General features: G+C 71.6%; 5 protein-coding genes across 9 annotated transcripts; 4 read left to right on the top strand and 1 right to left on the bottom strand.

Moving 5' to 3' along the window:
* Positions 1-134: 134 nt before the first annotated feature.
* On the top strand, positions 135-2,359 carry VPS72 (vacuolar protein sorting 72 homolog). The gene is made up of 6 exons (XM_068662837.1): positions 135-307; positions 395-547; positions 934-1,045; positions 1,152-1,331; positions 1,420-1,561; positions 1,823-2,359. The coding sequence occupies exons 1-6, from the start codon at positions 191-193 to the stop codon at positions 2,211-2,213; spliced, it is 1,095 nt and encodes a 364-aa protein (XP_068518938.1). The 5' UTR covers positions 135-190; the 3' UTR covers positions 2,214-2,359.
* A 529-nt stretch (positions 2,360-2,888) lies between these two features.
* Positions 2,889-6,450, top strand: TMOD4 (tropomodulin 4). Of its 2 annotated transcripts, XM_068662829.1 has the most exons (10): positions 2,889-3,035; positions 3,581-3,724; positions 3,808-3,964; positions 4,298-4,420; positions 4,684-4,773; positions 4,929-5,059; positions 5,535-5,642; positions 5,828-5,971; positions 6,061-6,205; positions 6,318-6,450. In XM_068662829.1, exons 1-10 carry the CDS (start codon positions 2,958-2,960, stop codon positions 6,338-6,340), a joined length of 1,143 nt encoding a protein of 380 aa, XP_068518930.1. In that variant the 5' UTR covers positions 2,889-2,957; the 3' UTR covers positions 6,341-6,450. The 2 variants fall into 2 exon arrangements, with proteins under 2 accessions (XP_068518930.1, XP_068518931.1); XM_068662830.1 differs by lacking the exon at positions 2,889-3,035 and having other exon boundaries at positions 3,520-3,724.
* An 878-nt stretch (positions 6,451-7,328) lies between these two features.
* Positions 7,329-9,315, bottom strand: SCNM1 (sodium channel modifier 1). Of its 2 annotated transcripts, XM_068662841.1 has the most exons (8): positions 9,162-9,315; positions 8,701-8,771; positions 8,516-8,604; positions 8,317-8,414; positions 8,151-8,245; positions 7,923-8,056; positions 7,693-7,831; positions 7,329-7,625 (listed from the first exon to the last, which is right to left on the bottom strand). In XM_068662841.1, the coding sequence occupies exons 1-8, from the start codon at positions 9,210-9,212 to the stop codon at positions 7,526-7,528; spliced, it is 777 nt and encodes a 258-aa protein (XP_068518942.1). In that variant the 5' UTR covers positions 9,213-9,315; the 3' UTR covers positions 7,329-7,525. The 2 variants fall into 2 exon arrangements, with proteins under 2 accessions (XP_068518942.1, XP_068518944.1); XM_068662843.1 differs by lacking the exon at positions 8,317-8,414.
* Positions 9,316-9,486: 171 nt separating this feature from the next.
* Positions 9,487-10,884, top strand: LYSMD1 (LysM domain containing 1). Its single transcript, XM_068662845.1, has 3 exons — positions 9,487-9,759; positions 10,001-10,275; positions 10,381-10,884. The coding sequence occupies exons 1-3, from the start codon at positions 9,658-9,660 to the stop codon at positions 10,517-10,519; spliced, it is 516 nt and encodes a 171-aa protein (XP_068518946.1). The 5' UTR covers positions 9,487-9,657; the 3' UTR covers positions 10,520-10,884.
* A 772-nt stretch (positions 10,885-11,656) lies between these two features.
* SEMA6C (semaphorin 6C) lies at positions 11,657-19,014 on the top strand. 3 transcript variants are annotated; one of them, XM_068662794.1, is made up of 18 exons: positions 11,657-11,749; positions 12,284-12,451; positions 12,524-12,638; positions 13,098-13,155; positions 13,235-13,294; positions 13,826-13,927; positions 14,042-14,132; positions 14,214-14,336; positions 14,415-14,503; positions 14,617-14,834; positions 15,288-15,419; positions 15,489-15,644; positions 15,974-16,192; positions 16,528-16,665; positions 16,778-16,855; positions 17,032-17,087; positions 17,336-17,383; positions 17,757-19,014. In XM_068662794.1, the coding sequence occupies exons 2-18, from the start codon at positions 12,340-12,342 to the stop codon at positions 18,413-18,415; spliced, it is 2,454 nt and encodes an 817-aa protein (XP_068518895.1). In that variant the 5' UTR covers positions 11,657-11,749; positions 12,284-12,339; the 3' UTR covers positions 18,416-19,014. The 3 variants fall into 3 exon arrangements, with proteins under 3 accessions (XP_068518895.1, XP_068518893.1, XP_068518892.1); XM_068662792.1 differs by having other exon boundaries at positions 17,625-19,014; XM_068662791.1 differs by lacking the exon at positions 11,657-11,749 and having other exon boundaries at positions 11,770-12,451; positions 13,238-13,294; positions 17,625-19,014.
* The last annotated feature ends 166 nt before the right edge of the window (positions 19,015-19,180 follow it).

The following is a 19,180-nucleotide window of genomic DNA, read 5'->3' as shown; positions in this document are numbered from 1 at the left end:
AGGCGCACGCACTGCCGGGGCGGCTCCGCCCCCCCCACCCCCGCTCCCAACTTGGACTCGCCCGCTCAGCGCATGCGCCCGGAGAGGGGGGGGGTTGGGGAGGGGAGGGGAGGAGGCGGCCCCGCAACTGAAGCCGTTGGCGCGCGGTGTGACGTCACGCCGCCCCCCGTGACGTCACGGCGCCGCCGCCATGAGCCTGGCCGAGGGCCGCGCCCCGCGCCGCACGGCCGGGAACCGCCTGTCCGGGCTGCTGCAGGCCGAGGAGGAGGACGAGTTCTACCAGACCACCTACGGCGGCTTCACCGAGGTGCGGGGGGGCCGGGAGGGGCTGCGGGGCGGGAGGGGGGGGCTGGGGGGGGCCGCGGTGTCAGCCCCGGGCCCTCCGTCCCCGCAGGAGTCGGGCGACGACGAGTACCGGGGCGATCAGTCGGACAGCGACGATGAGGTGGACTCCGACTTCGACATCGACGAGGGCGAGGAGCCGGCCAGCGACCAGGACGACAGCGAGCCCAAGAGGCGGCGCCGCATCATCACCAAGGCCTACCGGGTGAGGGGGGAACGGGGGGCACCGGGAGGGGGGGGGGAACGGGGGGCACCGGGAGGGGGGGGCTCTGAGGGGAGGGGGACACCGGGAGGGGGGCACCGGGGGAGGGGGACACCGGGGGAAGGAGGGCCGGAGGGGGGCACCTGGGGGGGGCACCGGGAGGGAGGGCACCGGCACCGGGGGAGGGGGCTCCGGGGGCACAGCACAGGGCCCCCCTCGAACAGCTGCCGGCCCCCCGGGAGGGGCTGCGGCCGTGTCCCAAGGGGGGCAGCCGGGACTCGGCAGGGAGGAGACGCTCCCCGTGGGTTGGGGAATGCGGCACGGTGCCCCCCGAGGGGGTCTCATCTAAGCCGGGCCTTTCCCCTTCCTCACGCTGCCCGACGCTGCAGGAGCCCCTCAAGAGCCTTCGCCCCAAGAAGGCCGATGCCCCCAGCAGCAGCTCCCAGAAGGCCCGAGAGGTGAAATCGGCCCCGCTGGAGCTCCAGGATGAAGTGGCAGACAGTGAGTGCGCGCAGGCTGGGACGCGCGGGCCCCCGGGCTGGAAACGTGCTCCCGGCTGCAGGGAGCCGTGTCGGGGCCCGCAGTCAGCTCTGTCCCCCCGCTGCAGGCCGGAAGCACATGCGGCAGTCGACAACAGAGCACACGCGCCAAACCTTCCTGCGCATCCAGGAGCGTCAGGTGCAGTCCAAGCGCAAGAAGGGCGGCCCCAACTACGACCGCCCCCTGACGCAGGAGGAGCTGCTGGAAGAGGCCAAGATCACGGAGGAGATCAACCTCCGCTCCCTGGGTGAGCAGGGCACGAGGAGACACAGGGAGGGGTTGTGAGTGTGAAGGGGGTGCTGAGCCTCACCCGTGGCACGGCCTTGCTTTCCCAGAGAACTACGAGCGTCTGGAGGCTGACAAAAAGAAGCAGGTCCAGAAGAAGAGGAAGTGTGTGGGGCCTGTCATCCGGTACTGGTCTGTCACCATGCCCCTCATCACGGAGCTGGGCAAGGAGGAGAACGTGGATGTGGAGGGGTAGGTTGGGGTCACCTCGATGGGGTCCTGATGGTTCCCCCCGACACTGCACGTGGCCGGACCCGTCTGTCCCAAGTTCCCATCCTTTATTCCACCCTGGGCTCTTTTCTGCCACAGCAGGAGGCAGACGGGTTTGGGGCAGTGCTCCAGAGCCCCACAGCCCCGTGTTCTGCTCCTGCGGGACAGCACTGCCTCGTGTGGGAGCTCTCGGGGTTTCCCTGGCCCCGCGCGTCTCCTCAGAGCTGACTCTGGCCCTTCCAGGTTGGACCAAGACCTGCAGCAGGCAGAGGCGGCCCCAGCTGTGGCTCCGGCCTCTGCTGGGAAATGCTCCCGCACCTTCATCTCCTTCACCGACGACGAGACCTTCGAGCGCTTCTTCCCCAAAGCGAAGCCGCCGCGGCTGCCGGTGAGGGAGATCTGCCCCGTCACCCACAAGCCGGCCGTCTACCGCGACCCCATCACCGACATCCCCTACTCCAACATCCGCGCTTTCAAAATCATCCGCGAGGCCTACAAGAAGTACATCACGGCGCACGGGCTGCCCAGCGCCGCTGCCTCCGCCGCCCTGGGGGCCGCCCCCCCCGGCCCCGACCCCGGTGTCCGCGCCACCCGCCAGAAGATCATCATCAAGCAGAGCGTCCCCGCCACCTGAGGGCCTGTGGCCGCACGCGGACGGCTCTGGATCGTTCTTGGCCGTGCCCCAGCTCACGTGGGCAATGGTTTGTTGCTCTATTTATCGACTTTATACTTTTTTTTTTAATAAAAAAAGAAAAATCCTAGTAATAAGCATCCAACAAAGCCAAGCATGCAGACACTCATTTCCACTGCTTCGCAAGCAGCGCCTGCAACTCTGCAAGACCCTACGGTAAACAGCGTGTGCAGCCCCCTGGTTTCTGGGAGACCCTACAATAAACAAGTAGAACCTCAGTGCTGCGTGTGGGGCCGTGGGAGCCCCTGGTCCCTGCTGAAGACAAGTGCAAACCCCCACCCAACCCCACCCAACCATGACTCTGCTGAATGAGGAGCTCGGGGGAGCAGAGCCCCCGGCCAGGCTCAGGAGGAAGGGGCATTAAGGGGCACTCAGCGGGGAAAAGGGGATGGTGGGGTGGCTCCGAGGACCCCGGGACACGCGGGCCTCTCCCTGCGGTGCCTGGGGCTGTTCCCCAAATCTCCCTCCCAGAGCACTGCGTGAGCTCCAAACCTCCCCTTCCTGCACCCCCAGGCAGGGCTTGGAGCCCGCAGCTGGGCCCGCGGGGGCTCTGATCGCTGGGGGGGGCCTGCACCACCCCAGTGCTGGGGTGGAGCCGTTGCGGGGCACTGGCAGGGCTCGATAACGCCGGCGATATGTGATCTCGCCCCTCCCCGCCGCCGGCTCGCAGAATAAAACGCTGATCTCATGCCCTGCGCGGCCGGAGCCCTTGGCTCAGCACCGGGGCACAGCCCAGGCAGGCTCCGCAGCCCCACCAGCGGCCAGGTAGGGCCGGGGGGGTCCCTGGGGTTGGGGGGGGTCACCCCTAAAGGCACCAGCTCGGGGGGCCCTGAGGGTCCCCACACCAAGGGGTGCCCCCGGCTTTCTACAGGTCTCAGTGCGCAGGTCCCTGCTGTGGGTACCAGGTGCCTCCCCCGGGGTGCCCCCCCCAGCCTCAGACCTGCGCGTCGGGGGGTAAATCCCCATCAGCTGGGGCGGCTCAGGGGGGTGCACGGCCCCGCGTCCCAAGCATGCAACCCTGCTTGCTCCCTGGGGGCTGGGGGGACACTGGGTGCAGAAGGGGGGTGTCGGTGGGGTGGGGGCTGTGGAGCTGGGAGCTGCCCCCAGCACTGGGCCGTGACTCAGTTTCCCCAAGAGCTGTGTGGTGATGGCTAGGCTGGGCTGGACCCCACCCTGGGGTGCCCCAGTGCCCCCCCCAGCCAGGCAGGCCCCAGCCCCATGGCTGTGGGGTGTCTGGTGGGAGCTCGGCATGGCGCGGGGGCTCCCCTGGCCCGGCAGCCTCCCGCTCAGCCCCCCCGATCCCCCTCCAGGCCGCCCCTCAGCCCCCAGCCATGACGTCCTACCGGCAGGAGCTGGAGAAGTACCGGGACATCGACGAGGACAAGATCCTGCAGGAGCTGTCGGCCGAGGAGCTGGAGCAGCTGGACATGGAGCTGCTGGAGATGGACCCTGAGGTGCGCCCGCGGCCCGGCCCGAGGTGGGGCGGGGGGCACCGGGCAGGGCCCCCGCACCCATGGCCACCCCGGTGCCTCCCCAGAACGTGCTGCTGCCGGCGGGGCTGCGGCAGCGGGACCAGACGCAGAAGAGCCCGACGGGGCCGCTGGATCGCGAGGCGCTGCTGCAGCACCTGGAGAAACAGGCGCTGGAGGCCGGCGAGCGCGAGGACCTGGTGCCCTTCACCGGCGAGAAGAAAGGTGCGGGGCTGGGGGGACGCGGGGGACGGGGCCCCGCAGCGCCAGGTATATTTAGCTCGGCGGGATGGCCCTCGCCAGCGGCTCGGATGTCCCGGGCGAGCTGGGCCCCCGCCAGCCCCGGGCATGGCTGCCCCCAGCAATGTCACCCCCAGCGTGGCCACCTCGCAGCACCGCCAGCGCCCCGGTACCGCCACCGCCCCAGCACATCCCCCCAGCGCTGCCTTTACCTGTCCCCAGCCCGGCACCGGGCCACCAAGCCCCCGTAGCCTGTGGCTGCTGCCCCCCGGCTCGTGCCAGGCCGTGCAGGGTGCAGCCCCGCGTCCCCCCGTGCAGGGAAACCGTTCGTGCCCAAGAACCCCAAGCGGGAGATCCCCCGCGAGGAGCAGATCACGCTGGAGCCAGAGCTGGAGGAGGCGCTGGCCAACGCCACCGAGGCCGAGATGTGTGACATCGCAGGTGGGTCCCGCGCACGTGGCCGCCCCCCGGCACCAACCCCTGGTGTGGGGCTGCGCGTCGCCCCTGCCCCGTCCCCGTGTCACATCCGTGTCCCCTGCCCCCTCCGCTGGGCCCCTGCCAGGGCCCGGCTAAAAGCAGCAGCGTGCCCCTGCGCTCAGCTTTCAGCCTGGCCCCCAGCCCACCCGTGGCTGGCTGGGGAGGGGACGAGGGGGGGCTGTGGGATGGCCCCGTGGCTTGCGGTGACCCCAGGGGTGCCCCCGCAGCCATCCTGGGCATGTACACGCTGATGAGCAACAAGCAGTACTACGACGCGATCTGCAGCGGGACCATCTCCAACACCGAGGGCATCAACAGTGAGTGCGCCCTGCAGGACGGGGGCAGCCGGGGGCACACCGCAGGCGGTCCCGCTCCTGTGTTCAGCGGGGAGCCCCCACCCCCGTGTGCACCGGGGGGCTCTGGGTGCCTGCACACACACCCACGCGTCCCCCTGCACTCACGCGTGCCACAGGCGTGGTGAAGCCCGACACGTACAAGCCGGTGCCGGACGAGCCCCCAAACCCCACCAACGTGGAGGAGACGCTGCGGCAGATCCAGGCCAATGACGGGGCGCTGGAGGACGTCAACCTCAACAACATCAAGGCGAGGGGCCGGGCCCGGGGGGGGGCGGCTGGCCTCAGCGGCCCGGGGGTGTCCCCAAAGCACTGCTCCGTGCCCCGGGGTGTCCTCAGGGTGCTGGCCCTGGGGTGTCTCTGGTGTGCTCAGCCCTGTCCTGGGGTGTCCCCACAGGGCTGGTCCCTGTCCCAGGGTGCTGCTCTGGCCTGGCGTGTCCCTGGAGGGTACCAGCAGGGCTGGTCCTCGCCTTGGGGCATCCCTGGGGTGTTTGTCCCCATCCCGAGTGGCTCTGGGGCATCCCAGGTCCTCATCCTGGGACAGCCACGTCCCCCTAGTGACATCCTGCAGCCCCTTGGTGCCACCTGCAACCCTTTGATGACGCCCTGCAAGTGCTCAGGGTGGCCCCTGTGCCCTTGGAGACATCCACACCCCCCCAGTGCCCCCTGCATCGTCCCGGGGATGTTCCCCTCTCCTCGGTGACGCCCCTGTCCCCTCCCTGCAGGACATTCCCATCTCCACGCTGAAGGCCATCTGCGAGGCCATGAAAACCAACACCCACGTCAAGAAGCTCAGCCTGGTGGCAACCCGCAGCAACGACCCCGTGGCCACCGTGAGTCCCAGCCCCGTGACCCTCCGTGTCCCCACGTCCCCAGAGATGCGCTCCCCTTCCCCCAGCTCCCAGCCAGCACCAGCCAGGCGAGCTTTTGGTGGCCTTGCCCCCGCCGCTGGCCCACAAGGTGCCGGTGGGGCAGCCAGCCCCGGGTGACACCCCGAGGTGATGCCGGGCTCCCGCAGGCGGTGGCCGAGATGCTGACGGAGAACAAGACGCTGCAGAGCCTCAACATCGAGTCCAACTTCATCACCAGCGCCGGCATGATGAGCATCATCAAGGCCATGTACCAGAACAGCACCCTGAGCGAGCTCAAGGTGGACAACCAGGTAGGGATGGGCACCCACAGGTGGCCTGGAGCGTGTGCCCGGTTTGCCCAGTGTGCCCAGTTGGGCCCAACCGTGCCCCCGCCCCGCAGTGCCAGCGGCTGGGTGACACGGTGGAGATGGAGATGGCGACGATGCTGGAGCAGTGCCCCTCCGTGGTGCGCTTCGGGTACCACTTCACGCAGCAGGGCCCCCGCGCCCGCGCCGCCATCGCCATCACCCGCAACAACGAGCTCCGTGAGTGCCCCGCTGCTGCTCCGGGCAGGAATGAGGCCGGGGGTGGGGGGAAGAATGGGGTTTGGGGGGGCACCCAGCCCTGGCCCTGACCTGCTTCTTCCCCTGTCCCCAGGTCGCAAGCAGAAGAAAACCTGAGTGCTTCCCAGCACAGCCCTGCAGACCCCGGTGCTCAGCTCGCCCCCGAGCTGTGCTCTGGGCTCCCCAGGGCTGGGTCGGCTGTAAATAAAGGTTACGGAGACACCGGGCGTGAGGCTGCTCCTGGGACAGGGCCACAAGGACGGGGGCAGGATTTGTGCGTGGGAGGATCTGGAGGGACGGGCTGAGCGAGGGTAACGCTGTTGGAGGACCCCTTTTTCAGAGCTCGAGACCCAGAGGCTCCCGTTAGCCTCGAGCCATTGATCCCGGGCTCGTTACGGGGCGAGCTGGATGCCTGGATTCCCTCGTGGAGCAACGGGCTGCAGGGTCGGGGTATTTATACCCCGGGGATCGGGTTACGGGGCCAGGCCCTGTGCCAGGGGGGAGCGGGGCACCCCTCAGCGGGGAGCTGGGTGCCCTTGTGGAACAGAACCAGGCACCTGGGGCCCATAGGGGCCAGCTCCGGGTGCCCACGGGGTGGATGGGGGCTGCAGGGCTCTGGGAAGAGCCCCCAGACCTGCACCCGGCTCAGGCGTTCACTCACCAGGGCCCTGGCACCCGTCCCGATGGCTATTTATAGGTCTGAGCTGAGCAAGCGGGTAAATCCCAGCGCCCAGGTGTAACATCACCCCAGGCAGCGCTGCCAAGGAGCCCTCCCCAGGGACAGGATCCAGCCCTGGGGCCCAAGCGACCCATCGGTGGGTGCTCCCGCTGGGAGCTCTCCCCAGGGTGCTGGCAGGGCACAGGGGGTGCCCTGAGGTGGGAGCTCCCACGGGCCCCAGAGGCAGAAGGGAGGTGGGAAACAGAGGCGAGGGTGGAGGTGAGCTGGCCGGGTGTTTTGCCAAGCGCCAGGACAGCTGCGGGGCCACGAGGAGGGGGAAGCCCCGTGCCGCCACCCCAAAAGGCCACGAACCGCAGGCACCTGTGCCTGGGCAGGAAAGCGAGTGTGACTTGGGCCGGGGACAGGAAGAGACGGGCAGCAACGGGCCAAAATCCAAGCTGAGATCACAGTGCTCTGGCCAGGATAGGGACACCCGAAAAGGTGGGAACAAAGAGCGAGGGGACCCCCAGTGCCACACCACGTATGGGACCTGCCCCAGCGGTTGGATCGCCTCCGTCGTCTCCAGCTGCCTCTGTTCTTGTGGCACGCAGCGGGGTTGGGGACAGCCCTGGGGCTCGGGGACCTCAGGCTGGCAGCAGTGCAGGCGGCTCATCCTCATCGGAGTCAAACTCAGCGTTCTCATCCTTCACCCACTTGCCAGAGCGATCCTGGATCCAGCCGGCGCTGGGGATGGGCAGACGGGGTGAGGGGAGGCTCGCTGGGGGTTCCCCATCAGCAGGGCCCAACTCACCTCCGCAGCTGCAGGTATTGCTCCAGCGCCTGGCGCCTCGCGGGGCTGAGGGCCTCGGGCTGACTCGGCTGTGAGGACGATGCTGCTGCTTTCCCTTTTCTGCCTTGCCCGGCGTGGGTGGAAGCTGCCTTCAGTGCACCTGGGAGAGCGGAGAGGGACGCAGGATGGTGACATCCACAGAAAGGGCAGAAAGCGCCCAGGCGCGCCGTCCTGCCGCAGTTTGCCCTCACCTGCCTGCCGGCTGCGCTGCCCTGGCAGCAGGGCTGCAGGGGTGGCCTCCACGGCGTCCCTGTGCTGAGAGGGAGCCTGGGCAGTGCTCGGCCCCGGCTGGGTCCTCGCCCCTCGTGCGCCGCTTCCAGCTGCCCTATAAGGGGAGGGGGTCAGGCCTAGGGCACGGCCACCCCAGGTGGGCAGCTGGGAGCAGGCCGGAGCTTTCCCTACGCCCCAGCAGCCCTCACCCTGTCCTCCGGCAGCAGCTGTTGTAGGGAGCAGCCTTCAGCAGGGCACTCTGGGCAATCCTCCTCGTCCGGGCCAGCAAAGGGGCTGGGGAGCCCTGGGGAGAGGGTGCAGAGCTCAGGAAGGCCCCGTTGGGTGCCAGGGAAGGGGAGAGGACAGCGCACCCACCTGCGTGCCCGCCGCCTCCACCCGCACCAGCTCCTGGTGCCGCTGCTCCTGCGCCGTGTCCTCCCGCCAGCGCTCGCTGCCGTAGCAGCGCTGCAGGCCTGGAAGGAAGGGAAGGGAAGAGAAGGGGAGAGAAGGGAAAGCAGGTGGGCGTTCACGGCGTGGCCCCCCCAGCGCCAGCCCCCCCCAGCCCCGCACTCACTGCCCAGGTGCTTCCTGCCAGCCCGGTGCACCGCCAGCACCTCCAGCGTGTCGAAGACGGGCCGGTGGGCACACACGGTGCAGGCGTACCTGTAGCAGGGAGGAGGCACCGTCAGCGCCCTGCAGCCCCCCGAGCCGCCCCGTGTCCCCAGGGAGGGGGGGGGGGGGGGGGGGGGTCCCGCTCACCTCCCGCTCCGCAGCAGCAGCGCCTCCTCCTCGGGGATGTAGCTGGCCAGCAGCTCCGCCACGCGCCGCTTCTGCGAGGGAGCGAGAGGCCGCGATAGTGCCCGGCCCCTGCCCCCCCCCCCCCCCCAAAACGGGCACCCGGGGCCCCCCCGGACCTCGGGGGGGTCGTGGCAGGGAGCAGCCCCCCCGCCAGCCCCGCCACCCCCTGCGAGGCGGGACCAGGAGGGCGGAGAGCGGGAACCGGGAGCGCTGCAGGCGGGGAGGGGGGCGCGGGGGTGAGGGGGGGGGGGGGGGGGGCTCTGGGGCTGGGGGGGCAGAGAAATCCCGGGGGGTCCGGGCAGGGCGGGGGGGGGCAGGGGGGACACCGAGGGGCGGGGGACACGGGGCAAACCCGGGCAGGGGGAGCCCGGGGACGGGGAGATCGGGGTCCGGGGGGGGTGGGGGGGGTCGCGGGGCCCCACCTGCAGCGCCGCCAGCTGCCCGGGCTCGTCGCCGTCCCGCTTGAAGGACATGGCGGCCCCCAGCGCCGCCGCCCCGTTACCATGGGGACCGCCCCCTTCCCGCTTCCGGGTCGCTTTTCCCGGCAAACCGCGCGCGGGCAGGGGGGGACCAATGGGGAGCTTAAAGGGGCGGGGCGGGAGCGGCCCGCGGCTCGGCGAGGCCCCGCGGCATGACGGGAGTTGTAGTTCCGCGCCCCTCGCCGCCGGGCAGGAGCACGGAGCCCCTCGGGGGAACGGGGGGCAGAGACCGCGGCGGGGCGGGGGCTGGGCGGGAGCGAGCAGCCCCCGGGGGTCGGGAGCGCGGGGAGCGCCGCGGGGGCCCGAGGGAGCGGCGGGGCCCCGGCTCCAGAGGACTACGAGTCCCAGAGGCCTCCGCGCGGGCGGCCGGGCCTTACCGGGAGCGGGGCGGGGCGGTGGCGCCCCCGCGCCGGGCCGGGGCTGAGCGGGGCCGCCCGCTATGGCGGGGCCCCCCCCGGCGCGGGGGGCGGCGGGCGGCCGGGAGCACCGGCTGGAGCCCGGGGACACGCTGCCGGGGCTGGCGCTGCGCTACGGGGTCACGGTGAGCGGCGGGGCCGGGCCGGCACCGGGATGAGCCCCCGGGACCGGGCACCGCGCCCGGCCCCCGCCACCCCCGGCCCCGGCCCCGTCCCACCGCGTCCCGCCCCTCGGCCCCTCCGTGTCCCGCTCCCGGTCCCGTTCTTGTCCCCGTCCCCTCCCGGTCCCGGTCCCGTCCCTGTCCCCGGTCCCCCCCGTCCCTTCCCGTTCCCGTCCCCACCTGGCCCCGTCCCTGTCCCCGGCAGCCGGAGCAGATCCTGCGCGCCAACCGGCTCTACGCCTCGGACCCCATCTTCCTCAAGCCCACGCTGCTCATCCCGGCACCGGGGGGGCTCCGCCGCGAGGAGGAGGCGGCGGCGGCGGCGGCGGCGGGGGGGGGGGCACCGGCGGACCCCGGCCCCCCCGCCCCGTCCCGCCACGAGCTCTCGGCCGCCGACTTCCTGCGGCAGCTGGACGCCGACATCGGGCGCTCCAAGGCGGCGGCGGCGGCGGCTCAGCGGCTCCGCGCCGCCAGCACCGGGTGAGCGCGGCCGGCCCGGCCCGGGGCGCTCGGGGGGGGGGGGGGGGGCGCCGGCCGCGGGGCTGCCCCTCACCGCCCCCCCTCCCCCCCCCGTGTCCCCCGCAGCGCGGCCGAGGCCGAGGGCACCCCGCGCCCGGAGAGCGGGGACCCCCGGCTCGGCCCCCGGCTCGGCCCCCGGCCCCTCACCAGGACGCCGCGGGCGGCCGCGCTCCGAGACGCCGAGGACGAGATCTTCACCTTGTGACACCGGCACCGGGACCCGGGGACGGGACCCGCGGGGAGCCGGCGGGCGGCGGCCCCCTCACCATCCCCTGCGGGGGGCCCGGCCCCGCTTTGGGGAAACCCAAACGCCACCGGCCCCCGCCTGGGGACGCCGCGAGGCACCGGGACAGGAGTCAGCGGCCGGGCTCTGTCCCTCCGATCCTATTTATTTGTATGGTTTTGCCCTCGTGGTGCTTTTTGGTTTGTTTTGTTTTTTTTGGGGGGGTTGTGAGGGGGATGGGAGCCCCCCAGCCTCCCCGTGTCAGTGCCTGGACCCCCGTGGGGATGGGGTCTGTGGCCCCCTTTTCCCTCCCCTGAGGACCTGTAAATAAAACGGAGCTGGCACCCGCCCCGCCTGCTCGCGGCCCCGCGGGGACACCGCAGGGACACCGCGACAGCCGTGGGGACGCGGGGAGCACCCTGGGGGTGCCGCCACCCCCCTGGGGACACGAGCACCCCCGTACGGACGCTGTCCCCTCTGCTCTGTCCCCCCCCCCCGGGCCCGCGGTGCCGCCCCCGCCACGCCGCGCGGTGCCGCCAGATGTCGCCGCGCGCCCGCGCCCCGGGGGCCGTGGGACCACCGCCCCCCCCCCCCCCCCTCACCCCCCCGGCGGGGTCTCCCGGTCCCTTCACGTCCCCGGGGGTGCCGGAGGACGCGGAGCAGCGGGGGGGCCCAGTTCTCCCAGTGAGCTCCCAGTCCCCGCGGGGGGGGTTCCCACGCGTGGGTCCACGGGCGGGCAGACGGACGCGATCCCGACCCCCCCCCGCCCCCCCCCGGCAGCGCAGGGCGGAGGTTTCGGCCGCCCGCGGACACGCGCGTCCACGGTGCCACGTGCGCGCGCGCGTGGGCTCCCGGGGATCAGCTCATTAACGGGATTAGCGCCTATCTATAGGGCCGACGGGGGGGGGAGGGGGGGGAACCGGGGGGCAAAGCCACGGCGGTGTCACGGCGCTGCCCCCCCGCACCCCCCCCCGCCCCGCCCGAAAACCGCAAATCCCCCAAATCCCGGCCCCGCCCGGGTCCTCCCCGTGGGGGGGTGACACGCGTGGCCCCGAGTGGCTGCGCCCCGGCCCCCCCCGCCCCACGCAGCTCCCCCCCCCCCCCGGTCACTTCCCGCCCCCGGCCCCCGCTCAGGGTCCCGGCCGGTCCCGGCCCGTTCCGGGGCGGAGCCGCTCGGGGCCGCGGGGCCGCTCGGGGCGCGGCGCGGAGCCGGTACCGGGAGCGGGGCGCGGGGGGTGCCGGGGGGGGCGGCGGGCGCCGGGGGGTGCTGCGGGGCGCCGGGGGGTGCTGCGGGGGGCAGCCGGGTGCGGTGGTGCTGGGAGGGTGTTGGACGGCGCGAGTGTGTCGGTGTCGGTGTCGGTGCCGGTCCCGGTGCCGGTCCCGGTGTCGCTGCGTCTGGCACTTGCTTGTGCTTCGCATCCCGTCCCAACACCGGCCGTGGTCGTCGGGAGCGGGAGGCACTGGGAGCACTGGGACTGGGGCACTGGGGACACTGGGATGGGAGGATCGGGGACGGGCACGCGGGAAAAGGGTGTGGGGACAGGGACACTGGGAGCACTGGCAGGATGCACCGGTGGCACTGGGAAGGGGCACTGGTGGCACTGGGAAGAGGACTGGGGCCCTGTCCCCGTGCTTGAAGCTGCACGGAGGGGACGCCACCACTGTCCCCAGTGTCCCCATGGTGCTGCACACGCGCCCCCCCCCGGCCCTGCCTCAGTTTCCCCAGTAGGGATTAACCCCTTGCAGCCCAGAGGGGTCCGGGCTCAGTGGCCGCCCCCCGTCTCCTTCGGGTGCCTGGGAGGATGCTCGGGGTGCTGCTGGCCTTCGTCCTCGTCGTGGTCCCCGGGGCCCCCAGGGGAGTGGCGCAGTCCTTCCCGCGGGACCTGGTGCCGCGCAGCACCGTGGGGCTGGCAGGTGAGCGGGGACCGGGGGCTGGGGGCACGGGGCCAGCCGGGGGCGTCGTCACCGTGTTCCCACATCCCCCAGCCACCGCCACCTACCCCCGCTTCGGGGGTCTCCGGGGGGACAACGTCACCGCCCAGCTTGGCCTCGACTTCCAGCGCATGCTGCGCCTCAACAGCACCCTCTTCGTCGCCGCACGGTGAGCGCGCTTGTGCACCCCTCCCCGTGCCTGCGTGTGCTTTCCGTGCCTTTGCACACTTGTGCACGCTTGTGCAAACTTGGATGTCCTTGTGCACACTTCTTTGTGCTGGTGCATGCTTCTGGGGGCTTGGTTGCTTCTGCAAGCTTGTGCACACTTGTGCACGCCTGGCCTCGCGTGTCCGTACGTCTCCATGCTTGTGCCAAGTTGTCTATGCTTGTGCAGTCTCGGGCTCGCTGCCGTGTGTTTGGAGATGCTCATCCTGGTTTGTGCAAGCCACTGCGTGCGCAGGCACACTCGTGTGTGTCCCTTTCTGCACGCTTGGGCACCGCTTGTAGGTGGTGGGCGCAGGCACCCCGTGTTCCCTCCTCCCTTCACCTACCCTTGCTGGTGCTCTGCACGTCCCCGTGCCCCCTTGCACGTCCCCGTGCCCCTTCTGTTCACGCTGTGCCCTCCCAGGGACCACATCTACGCCTTCGACCTGGGGCAGGACAAGCGGGTGCTGTACCCTGAGCGGGTAAGGGGGACGGGGGCACCATTCCTGGGGTCGCCTGGGTCTCGGTGGGGGTCCCCACTGCCCAGCCCCATCTCGCCAGCAGCATCTCACCTGGGAGACGCGGGACAGGGAGAGCTGCGCCATGCGGGGCAAGCTGCAGGTACGGGGCACGGGATATGGGGTATGGGGCATATGAGTACGGGGTATAGGGGTACAGGATATAGAGGTATGGGGGCACTGCGTACAGGAATATGGGGGCATAGGGGGAGGTGGTACAGGGGTGTGGGGGTGTGGGAGTGCAGGGGTAGAGGGTCATGGAGCGTGAGGGGGTGGGGGTACAAGGCATGGGGCCGTGAGGGTACAAGGTATAGAGGTGTGGGCTGATGGAGGTATAAGGGTGGGGGTGCAAGGTGCGGGGATATGGGGCAATAAGGATGGAGGGGCACAGGTTACAGTGCTATGGGGTCCAGCAGCAGGGGGTGCGGAGGAATGGGGGTATAAGGGGACAGGGGGATGGGGCATAGGGGTGTGGGGCAGGGGTCTCTTGGGGCCTGGAGATGTGGGGCGCGTGGTATGGGTACGGTGAGGCGGGTCTGGGGACAACGGCCTGGGGGATACGAGGGTGGGGGCAGAGGGAGGCAGGGCCAGGCGGCCGCTGGCCCCGTGCCCCCATCCGCGTGCGACCGCGCAGGACGGGTGCCACAACTACATCCGCGTGCTGGTCCCGCGCGACGCCCGCACCCTCTTCGCCTGCGGGACCAACGCCTTCAACCCCGTCTGCCGCAGCTACGAGGTGGGGGGCCCGGCACGGGGCGGGGGGCGCCGCCGCCGGGGCTGGGATCCCCACGGGGCGGCGGGGCCGGGGGGGGGTTGAGCAGCGGCGGGGCTCTGAGCACGGCGCCTGCAGGCGCGCAGCCTGCTGCAGGAGGGCGAGGAGCTGAGCGGCCAGGCCCGGTGCCCCTTCGACGCCCGGCAGAGCAACGTCGCCCTCTTTGCTGGTGGGTGCCGGGGTCGCGGGGTGCCGGCAGGGGAGGGCCGGGATGGGGCTGACGCCGCTGTCCCTGTCCCCGTGCCCCCAGACGGCAGCCTCTACTCGGCCACCGTGGCTGACTTCCAGGCGAGCGACGCGGTCATCTACCGGAGCCTGGGCACCCGCAGCCCCCCGCTGCGCACCCTCAAGTACAGCTCCCGCTGGCTGCAGGGTAGGGGTGGGGGCACGGAAGGGAGCGGTGCCGTGGGGCGGGCTGGGGGCTGATGGCCCCGTGCCCCCGCGTCCGCAGAGCCCCACTTCGTCCAGGCGCTGCCCTACGGCCCCTACATCTACTTCTTCTTCCGGGAGATCGCGGTGGAGCTCGGCGCGCTGGGCAAGGTGAGCGAGGGGGGGGCACTGCCGCCCTGCCCCCTGCCCCCACGCGGGGCAGACCCCGGTGCCCGTCCCCCGGAGCCTCCGGCCCTGCGGGACGCTGGTGGCTCCGCGTGCAGGTGGCGGTGGCGCGGGTGGCCCGGGTGTGCCGCAACGACCGTGGGGGCTCCCCACGGGTGCTCGAGCGCCGCTGGACGTCCTTCCTGAAGGCACGGCTGCAGTGCGCCGTCCCCGGGGACGCCGTCTTCTACTTCGACGTCCTGGAGGCCGTGACGCTGCCCCACGCCCTGCACGGGCGCCCTGCTGTCCTAGCCCTCTTCGGCACCCAGCCCAACAGGCACGGGGACGCGGGGACTGGGAGCAGGGCACAGGCGGCGGGGAGATGAGGACAGGGTGACGGGCCTGGGGACATTGTCTTGTGGTGGGGCTTGAACATGGGGACCTGGGGACGTGGCTATGGGACAGGCACATGGGGACGTAGGGACGTGGCTACACGAGGGAATGTTGGGGATGTGAGCACGGGGACGCGGCTGTGGTGGACGGGAACATGAGGACAGGGGCACATGGGTGCACAACAGACAACGGGGACATGGGGGACATGAGCGTGGGGATGGGGGCAGGCACACAGGTGCATGGACACACAAGGGGACATGGGGACCAGGCGGGGGGGACTTGGAGGTGAGGCAGGGCAGGGCACGGGGATGCCTTCACACAGGGATATGGACATGGGGCAGTCCTGGGGACATCAGGGGTGTCCCCAGAGCCGGTGCCACCCCTGCCACCCCCACAGCATCCCCGGCTCGGCCGTCTGCGCCTTCTACCTGGCGGATGTGGAGCGGGCGTTCGAGGGACACTTCGCTGAGCCCCGAGGTGCTGGGGGTGCCTGGCCCCCCGTGCCCGAGGAGCGGGTGCCACGGCCCAGGTACTCCTCACCCTGCTGGGTCCCCGGGGTGCGTACGAGGACCCTGTCCCCATGCTGGTTGTGCCACAGGCCTGGCTGCTGTGCCGGGATGGGCTCAGCCACTGCCATCGTCACCTCCGGGGACTTCCCCGATGAGACGCTGGCCTTCGCCAAGGAGCACCCGCTGCTGCACGGCGCCGTGGCCCCCGCCGGCGGGCGGCCCCTCTTCACCCGCACCGGCACCAGGTGCCCGGGGACAGGGCGGGTGGGCCTGGGGACACGGGGGGGGGGGCATTGTGCAAGGTGCCGAGGCAAGGGTGCGCCTGGCCCTGCGGGTGCTGTGGGGTGGGGAGGGTGCTCGTGCAAGCGCGCGCGCGGCCCTGGTGTGCAGGTGTGTGAGATGCTGGGGGAGGGTACACGGCAGCGTGCAAGGGCGTGCAAAACCCTGGTGGGGGGACAAGCGAGGCTGGTGCAAGGGTGTATCAGCCCCCCCCCAGTGCGGTGGCATACGAGGGCATGGTGTGAGGGCGTGCAAGGGGCTGCACGGCCCCACACGAGGGTTCTGCGTGGCGCAGGCTGACCCAGCTGGCGGTGGATGTGGGCGCGGGGCCACGGGGGAACCACACCGTGCTCTTCCTGGGTGCCGAGGACGGGCGGGTGCTGAAGGTCCTGGCAGCCCCGCGTAGTCCCGGGGACATCCAGAACTCTGGGGACCCTGCAGCACCTGGTGACACCGGGGAGCCCGGTGCAGAGGTGCTGCTGCTGGAGGAGATCAGCCTCTACGAGCCCAGGTGGTGAGTGGCCCTGGGACGGGGGTGCTGGGAGACACGGGGGTGCTGTGGGGCAGGGAGGGTGTTGGGGTGGGTGCCGTGGGGTGCTGGGGGGCTGTGTGGGGTGCCGTGAGACATTGATGGGTGCTGGGGGGGGGGGGCATGCAGGTGCCACAGGGTGCTGATAGGTGCCATGGGGCCATGCAGATGCCATGGGGTTCTGGTGGGGGCCATGGGGCTGCAGGGTGCAGATGGGTGCCGTGGGTGCTGCCAAGCACTGGGGGGGGTGCCAAGGGGCTGTGGGTGCTGATGGGGGGGGGGGGGGTGCAGGCACGGTGACGCATTGTGGGGGGACCCAGGTGCCGGGGGCCACGTGGTGCCAGCCGGGTGCTGGGGCTGGAGCTGCACACGCCAGGCCAGGAGCTGTTCGTCGCCTTCGCCGGCTGCCTCGTGCGCCTGCCCCTGAGCCGCTGCGCCCGGCACGGGGCCTGCCGCCGGTGAGCTGCGGGGTGGGGGGCGCGGTGACGTGCAAGGGCCCGGAGTGTGCGAGGGCACCCCGCTGTCGGGCCCAGGCCCTGCGTGTCTGTGCTGAGCACCGGCCCCGTGCAGGAGCTGCCTGGCTGCCCGGGACCCCTACTGCGTCTGGCTGCCCCCTGGGGGCTGCGTCCCCTTCTCCGAGGACCTCCCGTGAGTGCCCCCAAAGTGTCTCCGATCCCCTGTCCCTCGCGCAGCTGCACGCACTGCTGCAAAGCACACGGAGGCTTGTGTGTGTCCCCCCCTACACCCCACAACCTGGGTCCCTTCCTCGTGGGGTGGGGGCACTTGAGACAGCGTCTTATGCGTCCCCTCCTGTGCGCACCCAGGGCTGGCTTTGAGCAGGACATCGAGGGATCCACCGGGCTCACAGGGACCTGCCACGGTGAGGGGGGACACAAGGGGACAGTGGGGTGTAGGTGTTATGTGGTGGGCATCTGGGGACATTGAGAGACATCGGCCCCGTGGAGGGGTGCTGGGGGACACCTGGGGACACGAGGTCACAGGGGGATGCCAGTGCCACCAGGCGGGCATCTGGATGACCCCGGAGGTTGTGGAGGAGCCTGGGGGGCGTGGGTGGCTCCAGGCAGGGGTTGTGGGTAGCCTGGCCCACCGCCCCCTCTCCTTTCACAGATGCACCAGCTACAGGGGACAGTGACGGGGACAGGGACTTGGCCCACGGTTAGTGATACCCCTTGGTCCCCTGGACACCCACCGGGACACCCCTGGGAGGGGACCTTGGGAACCGGGGAGGGATCCAGGAACTGGGAGGTCCCTCAGGGACAAGGAGGGACCCCAGGGGTGGGACAGGGGCCCAAAGGATGGGAGAAGAACCCCAAGAACCTGGGGGGGGAGGGAAGGGGGGTATGGTGTGGGGGAGAGGAGGGGACGCGGGGACCCGGCTGATGGGTGCTGCCTGCAGGGGTGCGCCAGGCGGTGCCGGGGGCTGTGGCGGCGGTGCCGGTGCCGGTGCTGGTGGGCTGCGTGCTGGGAGCCTTCGTGCTGGGCGCCCTGGCTGCAGGGCTGCTGGCGGCCTGCACCCGCCGCCCTGCAGCACCCAAGGGTGCCCCGGTGCCCCCCGCCGCCCCGTGCCCCCCGCCCCAGCCGCCTGCCCCCCGCCTCTACCCACCGCTGCCGCCCCACGGAGGGGACCGTGACTGGGACCTCCCTGAGCTGCCCACCCCTGAGGCCACCCCGGAGCCCCCTGCCAGGACACCCCGGGAGCGGGCAGCAGAGCCCCGACGCGGCCTCGGCACCCCGGGGTGCCCAGAGCCCCCCGGGCCGGGACCCCCGCCCAAGGCCTCCCTGGAGGAACGGCTGCAGAGGCTGCAGGGGCCAGGGGGGGCAGGATGGCCGCTGTCCCCTGGCCCCGCAACCACCGGCTCCTTTGCCAACCGGGTGCAGCCCGGTGTCCCACTGCCCAGCGTCCCCCTGCCCCCCCGGGACGGGGCACCCCGGCGCCTCGACGTGCCCCCTGACAGCCCCCCCCCGCCCCGCCGGCCCCTAGCACAGAGGCACTCGTTGGCGGGGGTGGGGGGCACAGCAGCGAGGCCGCCTGGCATGGCCCGGGGCCTGGCCCGCATGCACTCGCTGGGGGCCCCGGGGGGGCCACCCTGGGGTCCCCGTCCCGTCCCCCTCCAGCGCTCCCTCTCCATGAAGCCCCCCGTGCTGCCCAAGCCCCTGCTGGTACCCGCGGCCCCTGGGCAGCCCTGAGCCCCTGCCTCAGGGACACGGCAGCCACAGCACCCTGGGGGGCTCCGTCCGATGCCTTCCCCCCTCGAGCCATCATCTTCCTGCACTGGTGACCGGGTCCATGCTCCCCCCCCACTTTGTCCCAAGGGATGAGGGACCCTGTCCCCAAGGTGCCCCCCCCGCCCTGCTGGGATGCCAAGGATCACCGTGTCCTCGAGCTGTCCCCACCTCCCTCCCCTGGGTGATGGGGGCCCTCCACGTCCTCAAGCCCCCCTGGGGGCCAGGTGTCCTCACGCCCCCAGCTGTCCCCATCTCCCCCCCCCCCCCCAGCTGCTCCCTGTGCCAGCCCCAGTGACCCCACGCTCCTGAGCCACCCCCCTTCGGTCCCAGCTGAGGAGGGGGCCCCATGCTCCCCCCCCCCGGCATCCCCAGGGTGTCTTTGTGTTTTTGTGTCCCCGTTTCTAATTTATTCACTGCTCTGGGGGCCACATGAGCCGCCACTGGCCATGGGCCCCTGGGGACAAGGCTGGACGGGGACAGGGCGGCTCTGCCCCAGAGCTGTTTGTCCTACTGTGTAGGACCAGGGCTCGTTCGCGGCAATTAAACACTTGGTGTCCCCAGCTCCGGCGCCCGCATGGCTTTGTCTGGGGTTTCGAGGGCTGGGAGCAGGGCAGGACAGGGGGATGGATGCAGGTTGGTGCCACCCGCCTGAGCCCCAAGGGGGGGCACCCTGGAGGGTGGCTTGGGGACAAGAGGAGGTGACAACGCGCTGGAGCTGGCGCTGGC

The sequence above is a fragment of the Anas acuta genome, chromosome 28 (genome assembly GCF_963932015.1).
Source record: "Anas acuta chromosome 28, bAnaAcu1.1, whole genome shotgun sequence".
NCBI lineage: Eukaryota > Metazoa > Chordata > Aves > Anseriformes > Anatidae > Anas > Anas acuta.
The sequence above is the reverse complement of the archived record's forward strand: the minus strand, read 5'-3'. Positions and strand labels throughout refer to the sequence as shown.

Excerpts from the sequence above, each read along its gene's own strand:
- VPS72 (XM_068662837.1), top strand. The coding sequence starts at position 191 with ATGAGCCTGGCCGAGGGCCGCGCCCCGCGCCGCACGGCCGGGAACCGC. Across the intron at positions 308-394 it reads CCTACGGCGGCTTCACCGAG|GAGTCGGGCGACGACGAGTA; the intron begins GTGCGGGGGGGC and ends CCGTCCCCGCAG. Across the intron at positions 1,562-1,822 it reads GAGAACGTGGATGTGGAGGG|GTTGGACCAAGACCTGCAGC; the intron begins GTAGGTTGGGGT and ends TGGCCCTTCCAG.
- LYSMD1 (XM_068662845.1), top strand. The coding sequence starts at position 9,658 with ATGGCGGGGCCCCCCCCGGCGCGGGGGGCGGCGGGCGGCCGGGAGCAC. Across the intron at positions 9,760-10,000 it reads CGCTGCGCTACGGGGTCACG|CCGGAGCAGATCCTGCGCGC; the intron begins GTGAGCGGCGGG and ends TGTCCCCGGCAG. Across the intron at positions 10,276-10,380 it reads CTCCGCGCCGCCAGCACCGG|CGCGGCCGAGGCCGAGGGCA; the intron begins GTGAGCGCGGCC and ends TGTCCCCCGCAG.
- SCNM1 (XM_068662841.1), bottom strand. The coding sequence starts at position 9,212 with ATGTCCTTCAAGCGGGACGGCGACGAGCCCGGGCAGCTGGCGGCGCTG. Across the intron at positions 8,415-8,515 it reads TGGCAGGAAGCACCTGGGCA|GCCTGCAGCGCTGCTACGGC; the intron begins GTGAGTGCGGGG and ends CCTTCCTTCCAG. Across the intron at positions 8,246-8,316 it reads TGGAGGCGGCGGGCACGCAG|GGCTCCCCAGCCCCTTTGCT; the intron begins GTGGGTGCGCTG and ends CCCTCTCCCCAG.
- TMOD4 (XM_068662829.1), top strand. The coding sequence starts at position 2,958 with ATGCCCTGCGCGGCCGGAGCCCTTGGCTCAGCACCGGGGCACAGCCCA. Across the intron at positions 3,036-3,580 it reads GCAGCCCCACCAGCGGCCAG|GCCGCCCCTCAGCCCCCAGC; the intron begins GTAGGGCCGGGG and ends ATCCCCCTCCAG. Across the intron at positions 5,972-6,060 it reads AGCTCAAGGTGGACAACCAG|TGCCAGCGGCTGGGTGACAC; the intron begins GTAGGGATGGGC and ends CCCGCCCCGCAG.
- SEMA6C (XM_068662792.1), top strand. The coding sequence starts at position 12,340 with ATGCTCGGGGTGCTGCTGGCCTTCGTCCTCGTCGTGGTCCCCGGGGCC. Across the intron at positions 13,928-14,041 it reads CCGTCTGCCGCAGCTACGAG|GCGCGCAGCCTGCTGCAGGA; the intron begins GTGGGGGGCCCG and ends CGGCGCCTGCAG. Across the intron at positions 14,504-14,616 it reads AGCTCGGCGCGCTGGGCAAG|GTGGCGGTGGCGCGGGTGGC; the intron begins GTGAGCGAGGGG and ends CTCCGCGTGCAG.